The 19,456-nt window shown below is 57.8% G+C and overlaps 1 protein-coding gene across 2 annotated transcripts; it reads left to right on the forward strand.

The window, feature by feature from the left end:
• The first annotated feature begins 376 nt into the window (after positions 1-376).
• On the forward strand, positions 377-13,292 carry BOK (BCL2 family apoptosis regulator BOK). Of its 2 annotated transcripts, XM_063095783.1 has the most exons (5): positions 377-594; positions 919-1,170; positions 3,731-3,859; positions 10,627-10,790; positions 12,113-13,292. In XM_063095783.1, the coding sequence occupies exons 2-5, from the start codon at positions 948-950 to the stop codon at positions 12,236-12,238; spliced, it is 642 nt and encodes a 213-aa protein (XP_062951853.1). In that variant the 5' UTR covers positions 377-594; positions 919-947; the 3' UTR covers positions 12,239-13,292. The 2 variants fall into 2 exon arrangements, with proteins under 2 accessions (XP_062951853.1, XP_062951859.1); XM_063095789.1 differs by lacking the exons at positions 10,627-10,790; positions 12,113-13,292 and adding an exon at positions 7,317-8,174.
• Positions 13,293-19,456: the final 6,164 nt, after the last annotated feature.

Genomic DNA, 19,456 nt, shown 5'->3' on the forward strand with positions numbered 1-19,456 from the left:
AGTGGAAGGTATTTGCAATCTCTTCCATGCAATACAACTGCAATTATCCATCTGCAGCACAAAGGCGTGTGTCAGACCCAGAACACCTCTCCACAATATATAAAGAACCCCTACGAATCTAAGAAAAAGACAGAAGACGCAGTTTTGAAATGGAGCCAGGCATGAAGCCCGGCGCTGGTTCCAGAGCTGGCTCCCATCGCCCTGCCCTGGCCCCGGGGCAGCTCCTGGCCGGTCGCCTTCCCCGAGCGCATCCGGAGAACTCGCCCGGTCGTCCTTAAGCCGGGAGGCGGCGGGAAGCGCTGGCTCGGTCTCCGCGGCTCCGCCCCCGGGGGTTGCCTTTTCCTTAGAAGGCGAAGCCCCAGGTCTCGCCTGTCGCCGGCGGGGAGTCTCCCGTGCGCCCCGCGCTCCCCGCGCCCTAGGCCAGGGGCAGCCCCGCGGACGCGGCCTCGCGCGGTCGGCCGGGCGTGGACGGGGCGGGCCGCGCGGCCCCGCCGGTGTGAATGGAAGGGTCGGGCCCGGCGGGGACGCCGGCGGCCACGTCCTGAAGCCAGGACTGCACGCCGGCCCCCGCGCCCGCGCCATGCGGCGGGAGAGGTGAGCGGGGCGCGCGCGGCACGGGGGCGGGACGCCGGGGACACGCGCCACGGGGGCCGCGGGAGCCCCGGCGCCGGCCGGCGGGCACGGCGGGGGCGGGCCGGGGTCCTCGTGTCGGGGCGCGGGCACGGCGGCCCCGGGCGCGTCGCCATTTCCCCGCGGTGCCTCCATCCCGGCGCTGCCAGGTCCCGACCTGGGCACGCAGCCCGGAGACGCGCGCGGCCGACCGCCGCCCTTCCCGAGGGCCGCGCCCATCCCGGCCTCCCGGTGCGCCCGCGCCTCCGCCCGCCGGCTGCGCCGCCGCTGAGCGCCGTGTGCCCGCAGGTGCGGCGCCCCCCGCCCGAGCGCCCGGCATGGAGGTGCTGCGACGCTCGTCCGTCTTCGCCGCCGAGATCATGGACGCCTTTGACCGCTCGCCCACCGACAAGGAGCTGGTGGCCCAGGCCAAGGCGCTGGGCCGGGAGTACGTGCACGCGCGGCTGCTGCGCGCCGGCCTCGCCTGGAGCGCGCCCGAGCGCGCCGCGCCGGTGCCCGGAGGCCGCCTGGCGGAGGTGTGCGCGGTGCTGCTGCGCCTGGGTGAGTGCGAGTGCGGCCCGGGCTGGCCTCGGGGTGCCCAGAGCTCGCCCGGAACGGCGGGGCGCACGACAGCCCACCCGGGTGCGGTCCTCCCCTCGCCCGGGGTCCCTGGGCGCTGGCTCGCGGGCCGCAGGTCCCCTCCCCCTCCCTTTCCAGGCTTGTCTGCTCAGCCCAGATTTCAGACATTCTGGCCATGAACGATGGAAAACTCTGGAAGGAATCATGTTTTAGTGGCTAAACTTCAGAGTGACCCTTGTACTCAACTGGGCACAAAAATCCTTTGTCCGACCACGTGTCTGATGTTTGTTTTGGAAAATAGGTCCTTGCAGTTACTGGCTGAGATCCCGCCCTGGCTGCGCTGTCCTCCTGGTTTGGAGTGGAGGCCTCCTAGGGTCCCCTGCGGAAATTGCTTCCACCACCAGCCTGGGTAGCCAAAATCTCACGTGGATGGCTGGTCCCGTGAAGACGTCCGGGGGGTACACCCACAGCCCAGTAACTGTCTCCACCTTTTCCAAGGTCTGGACCTCTCTAGGGACTGGTCCAACTCTGACTCTGGTCAGTCCAGTTCACCACGGCCAGACAGGCTTTGCGCCCGTGGACTTTTATCAGGTGCCTGGAGTGGGCACACAGGGGAGACTGTGGCCATGCCCACGAAGGGGTAGTGTCAGGGGAGAGGAAACCCTGAGCGGGAGGGCTATCCAGGCAGGGTGTGGGGGAGAGGCTGGCTCACCATCCAGGGTCGGGGGAGCCCCCACAAAGGGACACCTGCCTGTTCTCAGGCTGACACTGGTGTGTGCTTCTCAGTCTGTGTGCACCTGCGCTTGCTGTGCTGGTCCCAGGGAGCGGCTGTGTAGACCCTGCCTGCCAATGTGTTTGTGGGGACAGATTCCAGGGGTGCCAGCACAGAGCTTATAGGAGGGGATTATCCCATCTGAGAATGGAAGGAGGGGAGAGGTTTCTGTGTGTGGAGACAGATGGGGGTGAGGGGGTTTGTGGGGTTGGCCAGGTGTCCAGAGACCCTGGTCTGACTAGGAGACTCTGTGAGGTCAGCTGCCCACTGGCAGTCTCTGCCAGCCAGGCTGTGACGGTGACCACAGGGGGACATTCTAGAGAGCCCTCTGGAGAAGATTCCTGAGCCTCCTGAGAGTCCCCAGGCCCCTAGGATGGATGGGAGGAGTCCTGCCTCCACCCAGGCCTGCTGTCCTCTAAGTCCTCTGTGCCCCACCCAACAACCCCAGATGCTTTGGCCTGGGCTGGGGGCGTAGAGCAAGCTGAGTGCCTGGTGCTGGCCCTTGCAGCAGGCAGGGCCTCCATGGCCCTTCTCCCCCGCCCAGTCCCACCATATCTAGTCCCTGAGGCTCAGCCCCTGCCACATGGCTAAGGGGGCCCTGGAGGGAGATGGCTTGGACCCTGAGGCGTCTCCCTCACATCTCCTTTGCTGCATGCTGCTGTCACAGCTGCCCAGGATGAGTCTGTCCGTGGCTGGCGGTGTCTCCCTGCCCCTCGGCCTCTCCCCAGCCCCTCAGGCAGCTGCAAACAGGAAGGAGCCCGGGTTATGTCCTTGCAGTCAGTCCCTTGGGGCCGGTCCCCAGTGGCCCCTGAGGTCTGTGTGGGAACAGCTAGGCCGGCCCCGGGGATTTCCAAGCGACCCGTCACCCTCCTGGCTGGCCTCTCCTCCGTCTGCTCTGATTCTGGGTCTCAATCGATTAGATGGAGCACAGCTGGCCCCAGGGATGACACGGCCGCCCTTATCACTAGGACAGTCCAGTCAGCAGCTTTCCCCTGTTTGCTTAGGCGGGGGAGCGGCTGGCTGGGGACACCCAGTCCCGGGGCTGTGTGGGATTCCCGCACGTCTTCCCAGCGGCCAGGCGGGGCCTTTGGGAGGCGCTTCCTTGGCCCAACCCTGCTCGGCCGCTGCTGCCATGTCTGGACACACCCGCCTGGCACCGGGAGCCCAGGTCGGTGCGTGGGCGGTGCTGGTGGCCTGGTGACTGGCTCCGCAGCTCTGAGTCGGTTCACCCGAGCCACCACCGAGCAGTGCCAGGGCCTGAGCCAGGACGGAGGCAGTGGCAGTGCTGCCCACCTGTGGGCTCTCCCCACCCGGCCCCTCGGCAGTTCAGGCTCTGGTCGCCTGCCTGGTCCCTCCTGCCGCCTGGGCAGCTCAGCTCAGTGAGTCACCGAGCAGGCGTGGCCCACGCTCCTCTGCAGGTTCCCGCTCCACCGGCCTGGCCGGCTCAGCCCTGGGGGCTGGCTTGGCAGAAGGGGCGGCACCACGGAGGCAGGACTGCGAGTCCCTTGTCCCTTGGTGCTGAGGTTAGGGGGGTCAGGTGGGATCAACTAGGGGTGGGGATCAGACCAGTTAAGGGGGGACCAGGACCAGGGCCAAGTAAAGTAGGGGTGGGGATCAGACCAGAGGTCAGGTGAAGTCGGACTAGGTCAGACGTGTGGCAGGGTCCACTTGCCGCCTGTGGCCAAGTGGGCCGCGGCGCAGGCTGGCCCGGGCCCGTGGGAGGGTGGGATGAAGGCAGGCTGCCTCTGACCTGCTCACGTGACCACGCAGGGGACGAGTTGGAGCTGATCCGGCCCAGTGTCTACCGCAACGTGGCACGGCAGCTGCACATCTCCCTGCAGTCTGAGCCTGTGGTGACCGATGCGTTCCTGGCTGTGGCAGGTCACATCTTCTCTGCAGGTAGGCCTGGCATGTCACCCCAAGGGACCTCAGGGAGGGGAGCCCAAGCCTTTCAGGAACCCCATGGGACGATCCCACAGCGTCCCTGAGCCGCCGGTCACTCGAGCCTCTTTGCGGCTGGGGTTGTCTTAGCAGGACGACAGACCAGCCCAGGTCGTGCTACTCAGACAGCGATGTATGGTGCCTCCCTGGTTCTGAGCGCTGGGCCTGCTGGGCAGCTGGCGGGGAGGCGGGTGTGGCCTGGCATCAGCTGGGACTGCTGTGACCTGTGGTCCTGCGGGGCAGCAAGTCCCAGGGCTGCCAGTGCTGGGTCACAACATGGCACTGGGTTCCCGGAGGAGTGGTCAAGAGCACTGCCAGGCTCTTACGATGTGGCCTCAGCAGCCACAGGTTGCTCTGCTGAATTCTCTTGGTCAAAGGTGAATCTCAGGCAGCTGGCATCAAGGGGAGGGGATGGCACAAGTGCATGAGTCCTCAGCAGAGTGGCTGGCTCGGGCACCTTTGGAGAATAGTGACTCACCTGTCTTACCTGGCTGTGCCCACATTCACCCCCTGGGTGCCTCCACATCTGCCCTAGGAGCAGGTGACAGTCCAGCCCAATCTCTCAGCCCCTGCTGCCTCCTCCCTTGTGCCTGTGCCCCAAAGTCAGCTTGTCGCGTCCCTTTTGCACACCGTCTACAGCTCACCCCCCTCCCAAGCCCTCCTGTCCCCGTGTCCCTCCTTGGAACCCTGCTGTGTACCTAACCCTATTGTCCTCTTGCCAGCTGCTTCCAGTTGGCTCTGCCCAGGGTGACTTCCATCTGCTTGTCCAGCCTTGTCATGTCTGACCCCACAGAGCTCAGGTCCTGTCCTGCCACACTGCACTCTGTGAGTCTGCCACTGGTCTCTGGCAGGCACGGGGCATTGCTGTTGGGAGGAATGGAGTCCAGCCGCAATGCAGCATGTCCTCCATCGACGAATCCTTCAGGTGTTTCCCGAGCACCGTCTGGGCACTGAGTGCTGCTCTGGGCCAGGGGATCCTGAAGCTCGGAACGGGGCAGGCCACATTCCCCCTGGGGCTTTCTGGAGGATGCCCCACTGCAGGGTGGAAAGTGGCTGGCGGGCCCTGGGCAGCAGGGAGGCCTTGCACACCCTCCTCTGTGAGCTGCTGCAGGTCTGGAACCTCAGCCTGTGCCTCGTAGATGATCTGAACGGCACTGGAAGCAGGGCCTTAGGGCACGGTCCCCGCGTGTGAAGGGGCACCCACATCCTGAGGGGGCCCGCAGAGCCAGGGGGCCTTCAGATGGCTCAGTGACCCCTGCCTACCCAAAAGATGAGGACGACAGACCAAAAGTGGGGGGACCGCTGCATCCCACTCAGAGGCAGGCCCCCAACCCCACGGCCCCACCCCTTGTGGGGTCAGTGTGTGTTGACCGCCAGTGTCCTCTCCCAAGGTGTCTCCCCGAACCCCTGGAGCGCAGGCCTGATGCCTGGGGATGGAGGGGGCCTGACTCGGGCGGGCCTCCCTCGGTTGGTGGCTGGTGTGGCAGGGAACTCGGGGTAGTCGGCTCGCTCACTGCTGACATCACTGGACGAAGTCCCCGTGGCCAGCACTGAGTGAGCCGGAAAGGCCATGTGGGCTGTTGGAATGAGAAGGGAAGGGGGTCCAGATGGTGTCTGGACCTGTCCCCTGGGGTTGCCCCATTGCCACGGCACATACTGGCGTGGCCCTGGAGTGGCCCAGACCACACTGGATGGGGAGCAGGTGACCATAGGCCGTGGCGTGGGGTGAGATGGCCAAGCCAGCACTGGGTGGCAGGACTCCCCGTCCAGTGCTCCTCAGGGTGGCCCCAGTGCCTGGACTCTGTCACTGCTCCCGTGTTCTTTGGGAGATTGTAAATCAATTGACCTTGTTCAGGTCTCTCTGGTGGGGCTGGGGGTGGAGGTCCCAGTGTGGGCTTTACCAGGAGGGCAGCAGGCCCAGGCCAGGCTGAGGAGCTCGGTGTGACAGGCCCGGTCAGCTAACGGTGAAGAGGCCGAGCACAGGGGCAGGGGCTGGGGCAGGGGTGTGGGGTGTAGCACTGCGTGGGGGGCAGGGGCAGGACAGGAGCTCTGCAGTAGGAGCTGGTGGCCAGGTGCCAGCCCCTCCCTCGACGGGGACCCGGGCAGGCGCCTGGAGCAGGCTGCAGCAGGTGGGGCCCAGGACGGCAGCCAGGAGGGGCGGGCGGTAGGTGTCCCGGGCTGATGACCACCTCGGCCCTCCCTGGAGCTTTCCCGGCTGACTGCCGGCACGTGGGTGGCCTCCCTGGTGTCCGTCTCCAGGTTGGCGGGCCAGCTGGCTTATGAGCTGTGGGCTGGCTTTAAAAGGATTGTTTCTGGCCTGCTGGTGGCTGCTATGGAGCGGGGAGCTGGGGCTGGGCCCCTGGGTGGCGGGTGTGGGCAGGGGACAGAGGATGGAGCCAGGACAGAGCAGCCCCAGCCCCTGCCCCCCACCCAGCCTTGCCTGGTGCAGGGACAGGCCTGAGATGGGGGCATGCCCCAGAAAGGCCCTGGTTCTGGAGGTCGGCTCGGGGTGGGGTAGGAGGAAGGTGTGAGGTCAAGAGCGGGCACACAGTGACCAGGGGTGCAGGGGTACTGGTGGCTGTTTCGTTTGTAGAGAATTCAGTTTAAATCTTGTGGTTTTTGTTGGAAAACTGGAGCAGAGCTTGCCCCTCCAAGGTCAGCAGCCCCCACCCCACCCAGCGCCGGCAGGTGGCAGCTCCACACCCCACCCGGCACCTTGCTGCTGTGGGCAGGGCTGTGTGACCTGCAGCTGGTTTCTTAACCTCTCTGAACCTCGGAGCCACATGACTGGGGAGCAGAAACAGTGCTGCCTGGGAGAATGGCATCACAGGTCTGCCCCCTTCTTCCACTCACTGGCTCTCGGACTGTGTCCCTCAGACCAGCTCCTGACTGCCCCAGCCTTCGCCCTTTGTCCATCGCATTTCTCAGGTCTTCGGCCCCTTTTGCCTCCAGAGTGTCCTTAGCCGTCAGTGCTTGCGGGCCCCCCCCCACTCCCAGCCTTTACCTACAGACCCTCCCACACCAGCCGGCCTTACGCACTCAGACCCTCGGGCTTCGTCTCCTCGTGGCTAGTGCCCCTGGGGGCGGCCCCGCCTGGCCTCGCCACTGGGTGCAGCTGGCCCAGCCCGCGCTGCCTCCTCTGGCTTTGGCCGGGGCTGGGGCTGTGGCTACGATGTGGGCAGCTTGAGGGCTGCAGGGCAGGGCTCCGTGGTGGCCTCTCCAAGCTTCCAGGCCCAGGTGGCAGAACAGCTGAGCCCCCACGAAGGCAGAGGCAACCGTGCTGTTTCTGATTGTTTTCACTTTGGGCTCCAAAGTTCCTGCCAGTGGAAAAACTCATTTTTCTCTCCCCAGTTAATAGTTGGCAGTAGTTTTCATTTTTTTCTTCCTATTATAAGAGCAGAATATTTTACCACAGAAAGATCAGAAAATACAGAAGAAGTAAAGAACGCCCACAAATCAGTACTGACGAGTGGACACCCCAATGAAGAGATGGGCAAAGGCTCTGAACAGACATTTCTCCAAGGACGATGTCTCAACGACCAACAAGCACATGGAAAGACGTTCAGCATTGTCGCTCATAGGAAACTGTACATCGGAGCCACTCCAGGATGGCTGCCATAAAAACAAACAAACAAGGGCCGGCCCGCGGCTCACTCGGGGGAGTGCGGTGCTGATGACACCAAGGCCACGGGTTCGGATCCTATATAGGGATGGCCGGTTCGCTCACTGGGTGAGCGTGGTGCTGACAACACCAAGGCAAGGGTTAAGGTCCCCTTACCGGTCATCTTTAAAAACAAACAAACAAACAAAACTGAGTGTGGCCAGGATGTGGAGAAACCAGAACCTTCGACGCTGCTGGTGGGCATGTGAAAGGCGCAGCTGCTTTCGAGAACAGTCTGCAGGCTCCGCAAGGGGTTAACACGGAGCTACCACGTCAGCCAGCAGATCTTCGCCCAGGCGTGTGCCCAGGAGAAATGAAACACATACACGGAGTGTTCACAGCACCAATGTGTAGAGCAGCCAAAGGACAGGAACAGCCCGGATGTCCATCCAGTGACGAGGGGGAGGACAAAACGCGGCCCGTCCCTACCGTGGGATATTGTCCGGCTGCAAAAAAGCATGAGGCGCCGGCATGTGCTGCAGTGTGGGCGAACCTGGAACACATCGCGCTCCGGGAAATATGTCGGGCGCAAAAGGGAGCATATCGTCCGCTTCCTTTCATGTGAAATGTCCAGAACAGGTAAATCTATAAAGACAGAATGGAGATTGTAGCTGCCAGGGGCTGGTGGGAAGCGGGCAGTGAGCGCTCATGGGTGTGGGTTTCTTTGTGGGGCAATGAGAATGTTCTGGGATTAGGTAGAGCTGATGGCCACCCAGCCTTGTGAACGTCCTAAAAACGGTGTCCCACTTTTTTTTTTTTTGGCGCTGGCCAGTACTGGGATCCGAACCCTTGACCTTGGGTGTTATAATACGCTGATGTTCCACTTTTAAAAGGTTAATTTTATGGTAATGGTATTAGATTTCAATGAAAAAGGAGAACCCAGAAAGGCTCAGAGAGGACAGGAGCCGCCCGAGGCGCACCCCCGGAGGCCACCTCCGCCCTGGCACCTTCCTGCTTTTCTGTCCTTTGCATTGATCCCTCCGGACGCTGACCCGGCCATCTCAGGGACCCCAGTGTTCCCCATCAGGACTGCGAGCAGCTATCCGGTGACGTGCGCAAAATGAGGTGTTCTTCTGAAAGCAGCACAGACGACAGACCCCATGGCACGCAGTCCCGACGTGAGCGTCCTCGGCCTCCACTTGCGCCGTCCAGGCACCGAGGCCACAGTGGCAGCAGAACAGCCTGCTTGGGGAGGTGGCTCGGGTCACGGTCTCTAGGCACTGATGCCCTGCTGGTCTGGGTGGCACTTGGAGGAGGGGACCTTGAACAGAACCCTTTGGGGTGGGGAAGCAGAGCTCGCAGAGGAGCAGGGCTGTGCCAGGTGTGCGCGTTCGAGCAGTGACAAGTGTGCCATTGAGGCCGGGGTGCAGCGGGCTGCCAGGGGACAGCTCAGCTGGGATTTCAGACTTGTATTTATTTTGAAAAACAAGGAAAGGAACAGCCATGGGAGAGTTTTAAGTGGGAGAGTCATGGTCTGATTTCTTTTTTTGTTTTGTTTTTTGATTTCCATTTCTTTTTACCGAGATGAAATTCATATGAGGGGTCTTCTAAAGTTCATGGAAATATTCGTGTTGTGCTTTAATTCTTATTTTCCACGCACATTTTGAAGTACCCTCGTGTAACATACAATCACCCATTTTAAAGTGTACAATTCAGTGGCGTCCAGTGCGTTTGGTGTGGCACGACTGCTGCCCCTCTGGTTTCGGGAGTTGTCATCAGTCCAGAAGAACTGGTGGCAGTCACGCCCCTACCCCCACCCCTGCCCCATGGCCACCACTGATGTGCCTCCTGTCTCTGGGGACCCGTGTCTTCTCTAGACATTTAATGTAAATGGGTTTTTCCGATACGTGGCCTTTTGTGTCTGGCTGCTTTCACGCAGCACAGCGTCTGGAGGCCCATCCCACTGCAGCATGTGTCAGGGCCTCATCCCTTTTCGTGGCCGAACACCGTGCCATTGCGTGGCTGTTGCACGTTTCATTCACCCAGTCTCCGCTGGTGGACAGGTGGGTTGTTTCCACCTTCGGCTGCTGTGAGTGGTGCTGCTGGGAACATTGGAGAACAGGTATTCAAGCTTACGTGTTTGCATTAGAGATTGCCCTGCTGCTGTGTGAAGGTTTGGAGAGGGACGTGTGATCTCTGCACGTGCTACTCCTAGGCCAGCTGCCTACAAGGACCCCTGCTGGGCACGCGTGTTTTGTGGCCTTTTCAGATATCAGCGTGTGTCCCAATTGTCCTTCCCAAGGTGCAGCTGCCTGCATTCTCATGCTGCCTTTTGACAGTTTCAGTGTGACAGGTCACATCGACCTCTCATGTTAGCTTACCTTTCCTTGATGTGAGGCAAACATTTTTCATATGTCTGATGTGTTACTTGTATTTTTCCTTTTGTGAATCAGCTGTTCGTGTTGCTCATGTTTCTTTTGAGAACTTTCTCTTTTTTCTCATTGACTCATAAAACCTCTTTACATATGAAGGAAACATCACGTGGTGTAACTTGCCAGCAACCCCTGGATTGCTGCTCACCTGCCTTCTCCTTCCCGGTGGCCCGAACTCGGCTCTGCCTCTCTGTTAGTGGTGCAGGGAGGTTCCTCCCGTGGGCCTCAGCTTCTCTGTATGTAAAATGTGGACGCCAGGCTCCGTCCTGCTGCGCTCGTGGGGCTGTTCAGATGAATAGACAAGCCGGGGCAGCAGTGTCCTTGAAGCTGCTCAAACTGTGCGTCGTCCAGCTGCGAGTCATCCCCCGTCCCCCTGCGCTCAGTTGCTGCCCTGCTGTCCCTGTGGCCTCCTCCGTCAGACAGCGGGCTGCGCAGCTGTGCAGCAAAGGCTCAGAAACCCCCACCTGCCTGAGAACTGCCCGTGAGGGTGGGCCAGGCTCACACCAGGTGGTCAGCTGGCTGGGCACCCTGTCGGGTGGGGACCTTGGTGCCGTCCCCGGTCACAGCTGGATGGCAGGCAGGAAAGCGGCTCAGAGAGGCTCAGCCCCTTCATGTGACCCCATGGGCTGGAATTGAGCCTGGATCTTGGCAGTGGCTTCTCCCGCTGACGAGTGATGTCTCTCTGCCTGCAGGCATCACGTGGGGCAAGGTAGTGTCCCTGTATGCGGTGGCCGCAGGGCTGGCCGTGGACTGCGTGCGGCAGGCCCAGCCTGCCATGGTCCACGCCCTTGTCGACTGCCTGGGGGAGTTCGTGCGCAAGACTCTGGCCACCTGGCTTCGGAGGCGTGGCGGATGGGTGAGCCCCCAAGGGCCAGGAGGGGGTGCCGGGAGGGGTGCTGGGTGGGTGAGCATCTGAGTACTGGTGCAGGAGGTGGGTGGAGGGGCGAGGGGAGAACAGGATGTGAGGGGAGGGCGTGCCAGAGGGCAGGGCTGCGGGGCCCAGGGCAGCTCTGAGACCCCAGACTGGCACTGGGCTTGCTCCGCTGCTCGGATCCTGAACTGACTTGTCCTCTGAGCCCCCCAACTCCTGCCCCCCACTCCAAGCTAAAGACCTGCTGTCCTCAGGCGCCTGCCTGGGCCTGGGAGAAGCAGAACTCGGGCCCTCTAAGAGGGAAAATCCCTGCCCTGCTCAGAGCACCCCCACCTCCCGCCTCCCCTCCTGGTGCCAAGCCCAGCCCTTGCCCACCCCAGAGAAGGGTAAGCAGAGCCCCGAGGGGTGGGCGTCCGCGTGAAGCCCTTCACGTGAAGTCCTCCTTAAAACCCTCCTTAAAAGCCCATGCCTCCAGCCCTGGCCAAACCACAGGCGCTGCCGGGCCCTGGGCATGGAGGGCTGGCCCCACCAGAGAGACCTCGGCTTTTGCCCCTGTGAAATGGGTGTGGACAAGCAGCCCGGGGTGACAGAGCTCAGTCCCCTCTGCTGGGGGACTGTGGTTCAAGGTCTCATGAGATTGAAGTCTGTCCATCAGCTGGTGCTGTGGTTCCATCTGGAGGATGACTCACACGGCTCCTGACACTTGTCAGCATAGAGACACCAAGACCTCTGTCCTTCCTGCCTTTCTCCCTGTGGGGCCTAGCAAGGGGTGGTCACCACTGTGGGGCGGGCGACCAGTGGGGGTGGGGGAGGACACTTTCAGCCAAAGGTCCAGGCTATAGTGAAAAGACTTCGTTTCTCAGTAGGGACAGAAAGAAAGAAGAAGACAAAGAATGGACATTCATTCACTCTTTTAGAGGGGACTTAAGATATCCGGGGTCTCCTTTAGGCTCTTGGAAAACTCAGTTCTTGCTCTAGTTCCAAGGGTCAGAGTCTGAAGCTGGATCCCTTTTTCACTGGCAGCCCAGGCTCTAAGGGCCCATAGAAGAATGCTGGGCTGTTTGTAACTGCTGTGGGCAGCAGGCAGGTGGCCGAGCTGGGAGCCAGCACCCAGGTGTGGGGCACACCAGGCTTCTCTCCTGCCTGGCAGGGTCCGGCTGCCTCCTCTGCCCACCTCAAGCTCCTCCGTTCCCTCTTCACCATGTGAATCCTCATGGCCATGGGATTCGGCTGACGTTCAGGGGCCAGGGTGCTGGGGGCCTGGCGGTCTTGGCTCTGCTCTCTAACTGTCACCTCTTCCCTCCCAGACCGATGTCCTCAAGTGTGTGGTCAGCACAGACCCTGGCCTCCGCTCCCACTGGCTCGTGGCTGCGCTCTGCAGCGTCGGCCGCCTTCTCAGAGCTGCCTTCTTCGTGCTCTTGCCAGAGAGATGAGCCTTGCACCCCGGCGACGGCCGCAGCCCAGCCCCGGGCCCAACCCAGGAGGCCTGCAGCACCCGGAAAGCATCTCCCTCCTCCCCACCCGAGCAGGGAGCACTCCACACACCTGCATGCTGGAGGCCCCGCCCTGAGCCCCTCCCCCTGCAGACCCAGGCCCTCTGTAGAGAGTGAGGGGAGAGGGGCTCCCCTGCGCCCAGAGCCCTGCCTCTTCCCTTTTCCTTCCAGGGCCAGGAAGTCAGGGTCAAGCTCCAGACCCCAGAGGAAGGGACCTGGAACACCATGCCCTCACTTGATGCCCTGGGGTCCCATCCCCAGAAAGGGGCCATCTCAGGACCTGGCCTGGCCATAGCTGGAGGAGCTGTGGCGTCTTACTGACCCTGTAAACAGAGCATAAGGCTCATGTGCTGGTTGCTGAGCCCATTTCTGGAGGGAGAGTGTGTCCTGCCCCTGGGACAGTCCTTGTCAGGGGGGGAACAGGTGTGGGGCTGTGGGTGAGAAGGACCATCCATGTGAGTTAGATCCCAGTACGGTTTCACGTTAGTGGAGGGTGAGAGTGACCCCATCCACTTTCTTTCCTCATCTGCTTTTCCATCTTCATATGATCACCCGGGATGTGCCCTTCAGGGTCCCTAAGAACTCAGATACTGGGAAAGCCCAGCTCCTGAGGATGTACCGGAGTCCCCTGCCAACCACAGTTCCCCAGGCCGGGCACGTGAGAGGCGTCCTCCCTGCAGCCCCTCGCCGGCCCCACCCAGCATCACGCAGCACAGCGCTCAGGAGATGACCCAGGCTGCGTGCACAGCCATCCTTCCTCTGTAGCTCCCCATACCCACCCTGGGGCTCGGCCCTGGAAGGAGGCCTGGCCTTGCAGCCTGCCATCCAAAAGCCATCCCCCTGAGCCCTCCCTGCCAGGCTGCATATGGGTGGGCCACGTGCCAGCAGGAAAGCTGCAGAAAGCCAGCCACAGAACCATGTGGAGTTCATGTCCCACTGGAGGGCAGAGGCTGGTAATAAACTTCTCCAAACAATTATTTTCCTTTTAGACAAAGTGTCACTCCTACTATGTTAAATAGCCTTTACCTGTGAAACAGTGAAAGATCTGGAGGATTTGCTAGAGAATAGTCTAATGGGGGGTGTTCTGGAATTGGTGCTCCACTCTGGTTAGGTTTAAAGGCACTAATGCCTGTTTGCAACAGTAAAAAGAGCACGGGGTCTATGTGCAACGTGGTAATAGAGATACGCAGAATACCGCCCCGGTGCTCCTGCAGAGTTCCAGAAGGCAAGGTTTTGGGAGGCCACAGAACATGTTAGTGGAGATAGGGAATATAATGCGATGGCCTGATTATCCTGACTGCACTGGACAAAATGAAGAGAGAAGGGGACAAGCTGAGGACATAAATAACCTGAAAGTTTTCATGTCTGCCCTGAGGGAGACCTTCACCTCCGTTAGCTGCAGGGCTAAGACTACTGAAATCAAGCCCAGAAGCTCATCCTTCAGGTGGCTGGATGAGAACACAAGGCGATCTCGCAGCCTCACAGGGTGTCTGCTGTAAGGTGAGGCACAGACGGAAGGGTTGGGACCCTGAAAGTTGACATGGGGATGTGCGGGAGGACGTGGGTGAAGCTGGAGACGCTGAGCCCCTAAATTCTGATATTCCAGTGTGTCATCTTTGCCAGTGGAAGAGGCCTCCTCACTGGTATTGAGGGCCTTTCCATCCCTGTCCGAGGGGACAGGCTCTGCGTGGCCGGAGGAAACCCAAGGGGTTGCCAAGCAAAACGAGGCTGCTTGTCCTTGGCACCCACCCCCACCCTCTGCTTCGAGACCTGTGACTGGACTCAAGTCCCAGCAGATCCCTAAAGGGGGTGCCAAGCATGACCCATGAGGAGGTGCGCTGCCCTCCAGAAGTTGAGTTTGAATTTAGGCAGCAATCCAGGGAACGTGCGGGAGTGCATCCCGAGGGCAGGGAGAGTGGCCGGAGGGCTCGCTCAGCAGAGACTCTGCATGTACTGTTGCAGCTCGGGGGCTGGGGTGGGGTTAAGAAGGACTTCAGCCATTTGGTTGTTTGGCAAAACGTGGACCAAATGTGGCCCAGCACGAGTGAACTGGAAATGCCCGATGTCCCCTGGCATACAGAGGAGGGGAAGGATTCAAAGGCTCAGGGAGAGGGACGTCAGGGTGGATTTGTCCTCCCCCCCCCTGCAGTTCTCTGCCTTCCTCTACCCTTGTCCCTTAGGACCCAGCCCTAATGCCCGCATTGCAGCCTCCCCGGGCCCTCAGCAAGGGGATTCCCTACTGACAGCACCAGGCCCAGGCCCTGGAGCTCTGATTCAGCTCTGCTGGGCCCAGGTGTGCATCTCCAGCAGCCCACAGGTGACACGGTGCTGCTAGCTGGGGAGTCACATGGGAAGAGAGCTCCAGCACTTTCTCACCACCGCTGCCCCTCCAGGATGGGGACCCCAAGGGCAAGGCTGGCGGACCACCATTTCCCATGAGGCTCGCACACACTTTCCTCTGGGCACCTGGAAGCCAGTAGGATGAACATGAAGTGTGGATGTTTCTGAAATCTCCACATGGGATTATCCCAGCTCCTGTAATGGAGGCTGTCTTCTGCTACCACATGCATGACACTGCTCCTGTGTGCAGCACACACATTTGCACATGCACAATCACATGTACCAGGCACACGTGCCAGATTTCCCAGCAGCCCAGCTGTCCACGGTCCCCTCGGTCTGTGCAGGTCATTTCACCCCTCTCCCTTTAGCTTCCTGTATGTCCGCCTGTCCCACGGGCCCATCTCACGCTCCCCGCTTCCCGATGCAGGGATGCTTTGGTCGCAGGGCACACAGTGCCAGAAGGAAGACAGATGCCTCTCTCAGCCTCAGTTTTCCCTTCTGAACATCACAGGGTTGAGGCAGACGATGGCTAAGGTCTCCCAGCCCTGTGCTTCTGTCCAGCCTCCTGATGAAGCAAGAGTCCCTGATGATGAGGTCTTTGTGCCCAAGGTCCTCGAGACCCCTGAGCAGCCCATCCTCGCCTCTCCCCTTCCCTTCCCCATTGTCCACCTCCAGGCCCGCCACTGCTCTCCTGGGCCCCCACCCCTGGGTCCCTCCTGTGAAGCCCTGCCCGCTCCTGTGATGCTCCCCAGCTGGGAGGCCTGGCTCAGGGCGGACACCATAACCACCAGCTGGGGGGATCTCAGCGACACCTGCCCGGTGGACAGCAGATGGGAGCAGCCGCGAGCAGGAGAAGGGGTGGAGGAAGGAGGGGACAGTGAGGTCAGTGCGCCTGCCGGGCCGCCTCACCTGCCTGGGCTTCCTGTCATACACGTCTCGGATCAAATCCTTTGGTGTATTTCCAGCACAAGAAAGCAATGTCGCAAACACTAAGAGGATTCAGAAAAGCAGCAGCTTTAGAGATCACGCAGAGATCACTGGTCTTTATATACACATTCAGCCAGGCGGGAGGAGATGACCCACTTCTGACAGCAACAAAAAGGTAGAATCCCTGGGCATAAAGGAAACAGAATGCGAGCCCTAAATGAGCGAAACTTTAAATAAACTTTAAAGACACCAAAATAGACTTGAACAGATAGAAAGACATACCACGTTCCTGGATAGGAAAACTCATAAACAAGACAACTCTCCATAAGTAAAGATGTAAATTTAATGTAATCCTATAAAAACACCAGAATGCTTTTCCCCCCTGGACCTAATTCAAAAGTTCATGAGAGAGAGAGAGACAGAGAGACGGAAAATGTCAGGAAAGCCCCAAGGAAGATGGGAGCGCCTCGTCTCCCCGCCGCGGAGCCTCCCTGAGCCTCGACAGCTCGGCCACGTGGCACCGGGACACGCGTGGACGGGCAGGCACAGGCGCATGGGGATCCAGGGATGGAGCCCAGTGCCAAGGAGGTCAAGTCTGCGGTGGAAGGGGCATCTCATCCTAGTGAGGAGAACGTGGACTTTTTAAGTATTGAGACCACCGCCTGCCACTTGGAAGAGACTGAAGTGGATCCGTCCCTGACGCCGGTCCCTGACACATTCCAAATGGGTCGAGCCCTAAACACAAAAAATGCAACAAGTACTAGGAAAAATGGGTGAATTCCTTTGTTACCAGGAGTGGGCACAATCTTCTGAAATACGATTTAAAACCCAGGAACAGGGCTGGCCGGTCAGCCCAGGTGTTTAGATCACGGTGCTGGTGACACCAAGGTCTAGGGTTCAATCCCTGTACCGGCCAGCCGCCAAAAAAAAAAAAAAAAAAAAAAATCCAGGAACAATAAAAGACAAAATACATCCTGGAAAAAACGTTTATAACATTTTCAAAAATGTTGATAACTTGAGATGGAAGGCAGAGTAGCGGTTGTCAGGGTCTGCTGGAGGGGAAGTGGGGTTTTATGGGTATGGGGTTTCCTTTTGGGTCATGAAAGTTTTGGACATAGATAGAGGTGGTGGTCGTACAACACGAATGCACTAAATGCCAGGGAATTGTGCACCTTAAGATGGTTAAAAATGTTGAATTTTATGTTATGTGCATTTTACCTAAATAAAGAAATTCTAACTTAAAATGAGGGATGTTAGGATTAATATTCCTAATTCAAAAAAGCTCATGAATTCCAAAAATCAAGAGGAGAAAGATAAAAAATAAGAGAAATGTAAACCAAAACTACCCGAAGATGCCATTCCTCACCTACTAGATTGACCCAAATCCAAACCTGACACCAGACACTGTTGTCCATGGGGTAGGCACCTCATGCAATGCTGCAGGGTCACGAAACGACCAGCTGCTGTGGGGGAAATGGACGACACGTAAACAAGCTGGGTAAACATTCACCCTCTGACTGGCAATCCCACCTCTAGAAATCTATCCCAAAAGATACGCTGCCCCAAATCCAAAATGACGCACACAAGTTATTCATCGTGGCATTATTTGATTAGCAGAAGACTGGAAACAGCCCAAAGGCCCAGCATTAGGGGATCTGCTGGATCCGTGGCACAGCTGCCTGCGTACCTTCCTTTATGATTCTGACAGTAAAACCATGTAAAACGATTTGCATTGGAAAAATTAAGTTAAACAAAAGAACAATCGATTTTTAGAACTTAAATAAACAAATGAACTTGTGTTTCAAGTTAGTGAGGTAAGCACACAGGTAATTATTCCAATTATATCATATTTTAACTTTATATCAATGGGAAAAGTGTAAAAAGAATAGTAAAAAAATCAAATTTCAATCAGTAGTCTTATTGTTAATAACTATTATTATTTTGAAATAATTATGTGTTTCCTGTAGGGTAAAATAATGTTAATGTAATGAACCAAGATTTTCAGCTTAAGGGAAAGAGAAAAACTCAAAGAATGTGAGTAAAAACAAAAAACCCTTATAATCTTAAAATTTGAATTGGAAACATTAGTGTAAACTCAAATATTTTAAGTGCATATAAATGTTTATAAATTCATATATATTTTACTGTTATTATTTATTTATTTAATTATTTTTAAAAAGCTGACTGGTAAGGGGGTCTTAACCCTTGACTTGGTGTCGTCAGCACCACGCTCTCCTGAGTGAGCCACGGGCCGGCCCACATGCATATTATAATCGTATATAAATGTATATCCCTGGCTGAAGTAGTGAGGGGTGAAGGGTCATGATCCCTGAAATGTCATCTCACATGGTTCAGTGAAAATAAATGAGGAGACAGGTTATAAAATGGGTTTTTGGTTCTGTCCACGTGAGCAGCCCAGCTGCCATGAGCACGTCAGCGGCAGTCTGGTCTCCAGTTCCCCAGTCCCCACTAAAGAGAGTCCGGCCCTGGACGTGTCAGAGGCAACTGCTGGAGCAAGGCGGCCATCTGAGCACCTCTGGTCTGCTGAAGAAAACGTCAGCACTTGATTCAAATTACATCAGTTACACAAAAAAGGTACTAGGTTCACACAGGAGCGTGAGAGTGCAGGGGTGACGCGAGGGACCCTCCGGGCGCTGGAGGTTGCCCGCACAACCTTACTCTAAACACTGATAATTCAAGGGAAAGAATGAAGTGTTTATGCCGCCTTCTGGTATGAACTTACTTCAGGGTAACCAAGCGGCCTAAGGAAATTCTGAGACAATTCCAGCCACTCACTGCAGAAGTAATGAGTCAGAAGACAACCGTTCCGCAATCCTAATATTGGTAAAGGGTCAGGCAACGTTCACCCACAGGTGGCAAAACTTTCAAGACAAAAGTTGATGGAAAACTGATGATAAGTGGCCGGGCTGTCACCAACCAAGCCTGTTAATTTTAGCATCAACAAAGTGAGATGAGCAGACACGGGACTCCTCACGTGCTGCAAGATGAACTGAGCATCCAGCCAGATCCGTAGATCCAACTTCCAGAGGACAGGAAATGGGGCGGGGGGCTCGCAGGAACGTGTTAAACACTACAGGAGGATGTCGGTTGAATCTGGACTGGGAACACCTTCTAGGAAAAGTGACCAGCTTCACCAACAAGTCGGTGGTACAGGGGAGGGAAGAGGGGGACTGTTCTGGATCAAAGGATGCTAAAAGACATCACGACCAAACATGAGGAGTGGATAAAGCTTTGACAAGCCCACTGTACGAAGACACGTCGGACAATTAGGAAATGTGAATAGGGACTGGGTATTAGAAAACTGCCTTGAGTTGAATGTCCCCTCAAGACATAATCCCCACTATAACTGTGGAGAGTGGGAAATCCTATTATGGTAATTGGAAGGTGGGGCCTTGAAGTGATTAAGCTGATGGTTTAATGGTGGCCCGGGGTGTGGTGCTGAGGGTTTAAAGGCAGAGCACGTGAGTCCCTCTCTCTGCCTGCCATGTTCTACCATGTGAGACCCCTGGGGTGCTCTAAAGCCACCACCAAAGAAGACCCTCACCATAAGTGTTCCCTGGACTTTGGACTTTGCAGCCTTCAAAACTGTAAGTAATAAATTTTGTTTTCTTTATAAATCACCCAGTTTCAGGTATTTATGTTATAAGCAACAGAAATGGACAAACACAGGAAATTGGTACCAGAGAAATGGGGTGTTGCTTATAACAAATACTTGAAAATGTGGAAGCAGCTTTGGAATTGAGTATTGAAGAAAGGCTGGAAGAACTTGGAGAGGCTAGAAAAAGGCTGCTGGTGGAAGTTTAGAAGATGAGAAAACCAGAGAAAGTTTGGAACGTAGAGACTGGTTCAATGGTGGTGAGCAGAATTCTG

The sequence above is a fragment of the Cynocephalus volans genome, chromosome 1 (genome assembly GCF_027409185.1).
Source record: "Cynocephalus volans isolate mCynVol1 chromosome 1, mCynVol1.pri, whole genome shotgun sequence".
Lineage (NCBI taxonomy): Eukaryota > Metazoa > Chordata > Mammalia > Dermoptera > Cynocephalidae > Cynocephalus > Cynocephalus volans.

Coding starts and splice junctions, on each gene's coding strand:
- BOK (XM_063095783.1), top strand. CDS start 948: ATGGAGGTGCTGCGACGCTCGTCCGTCTTCGCCGCCGAGATCATGGAC. Junction 3,860..10,626: donor AGGTCACATCTTCTCTGCAG/GTAGGCCTGGCA, acceptor CTCTGCCTGCAG/GCATCACGTGGGGCAAGGTA. Junction 10,791..12,112: donor TTCGGAGGCGTGGCGGATGG/GTGAGCCCCCAA, acceptor CTTCCCTCCCAG/ACCGATGTCCTCAAGTGTGT.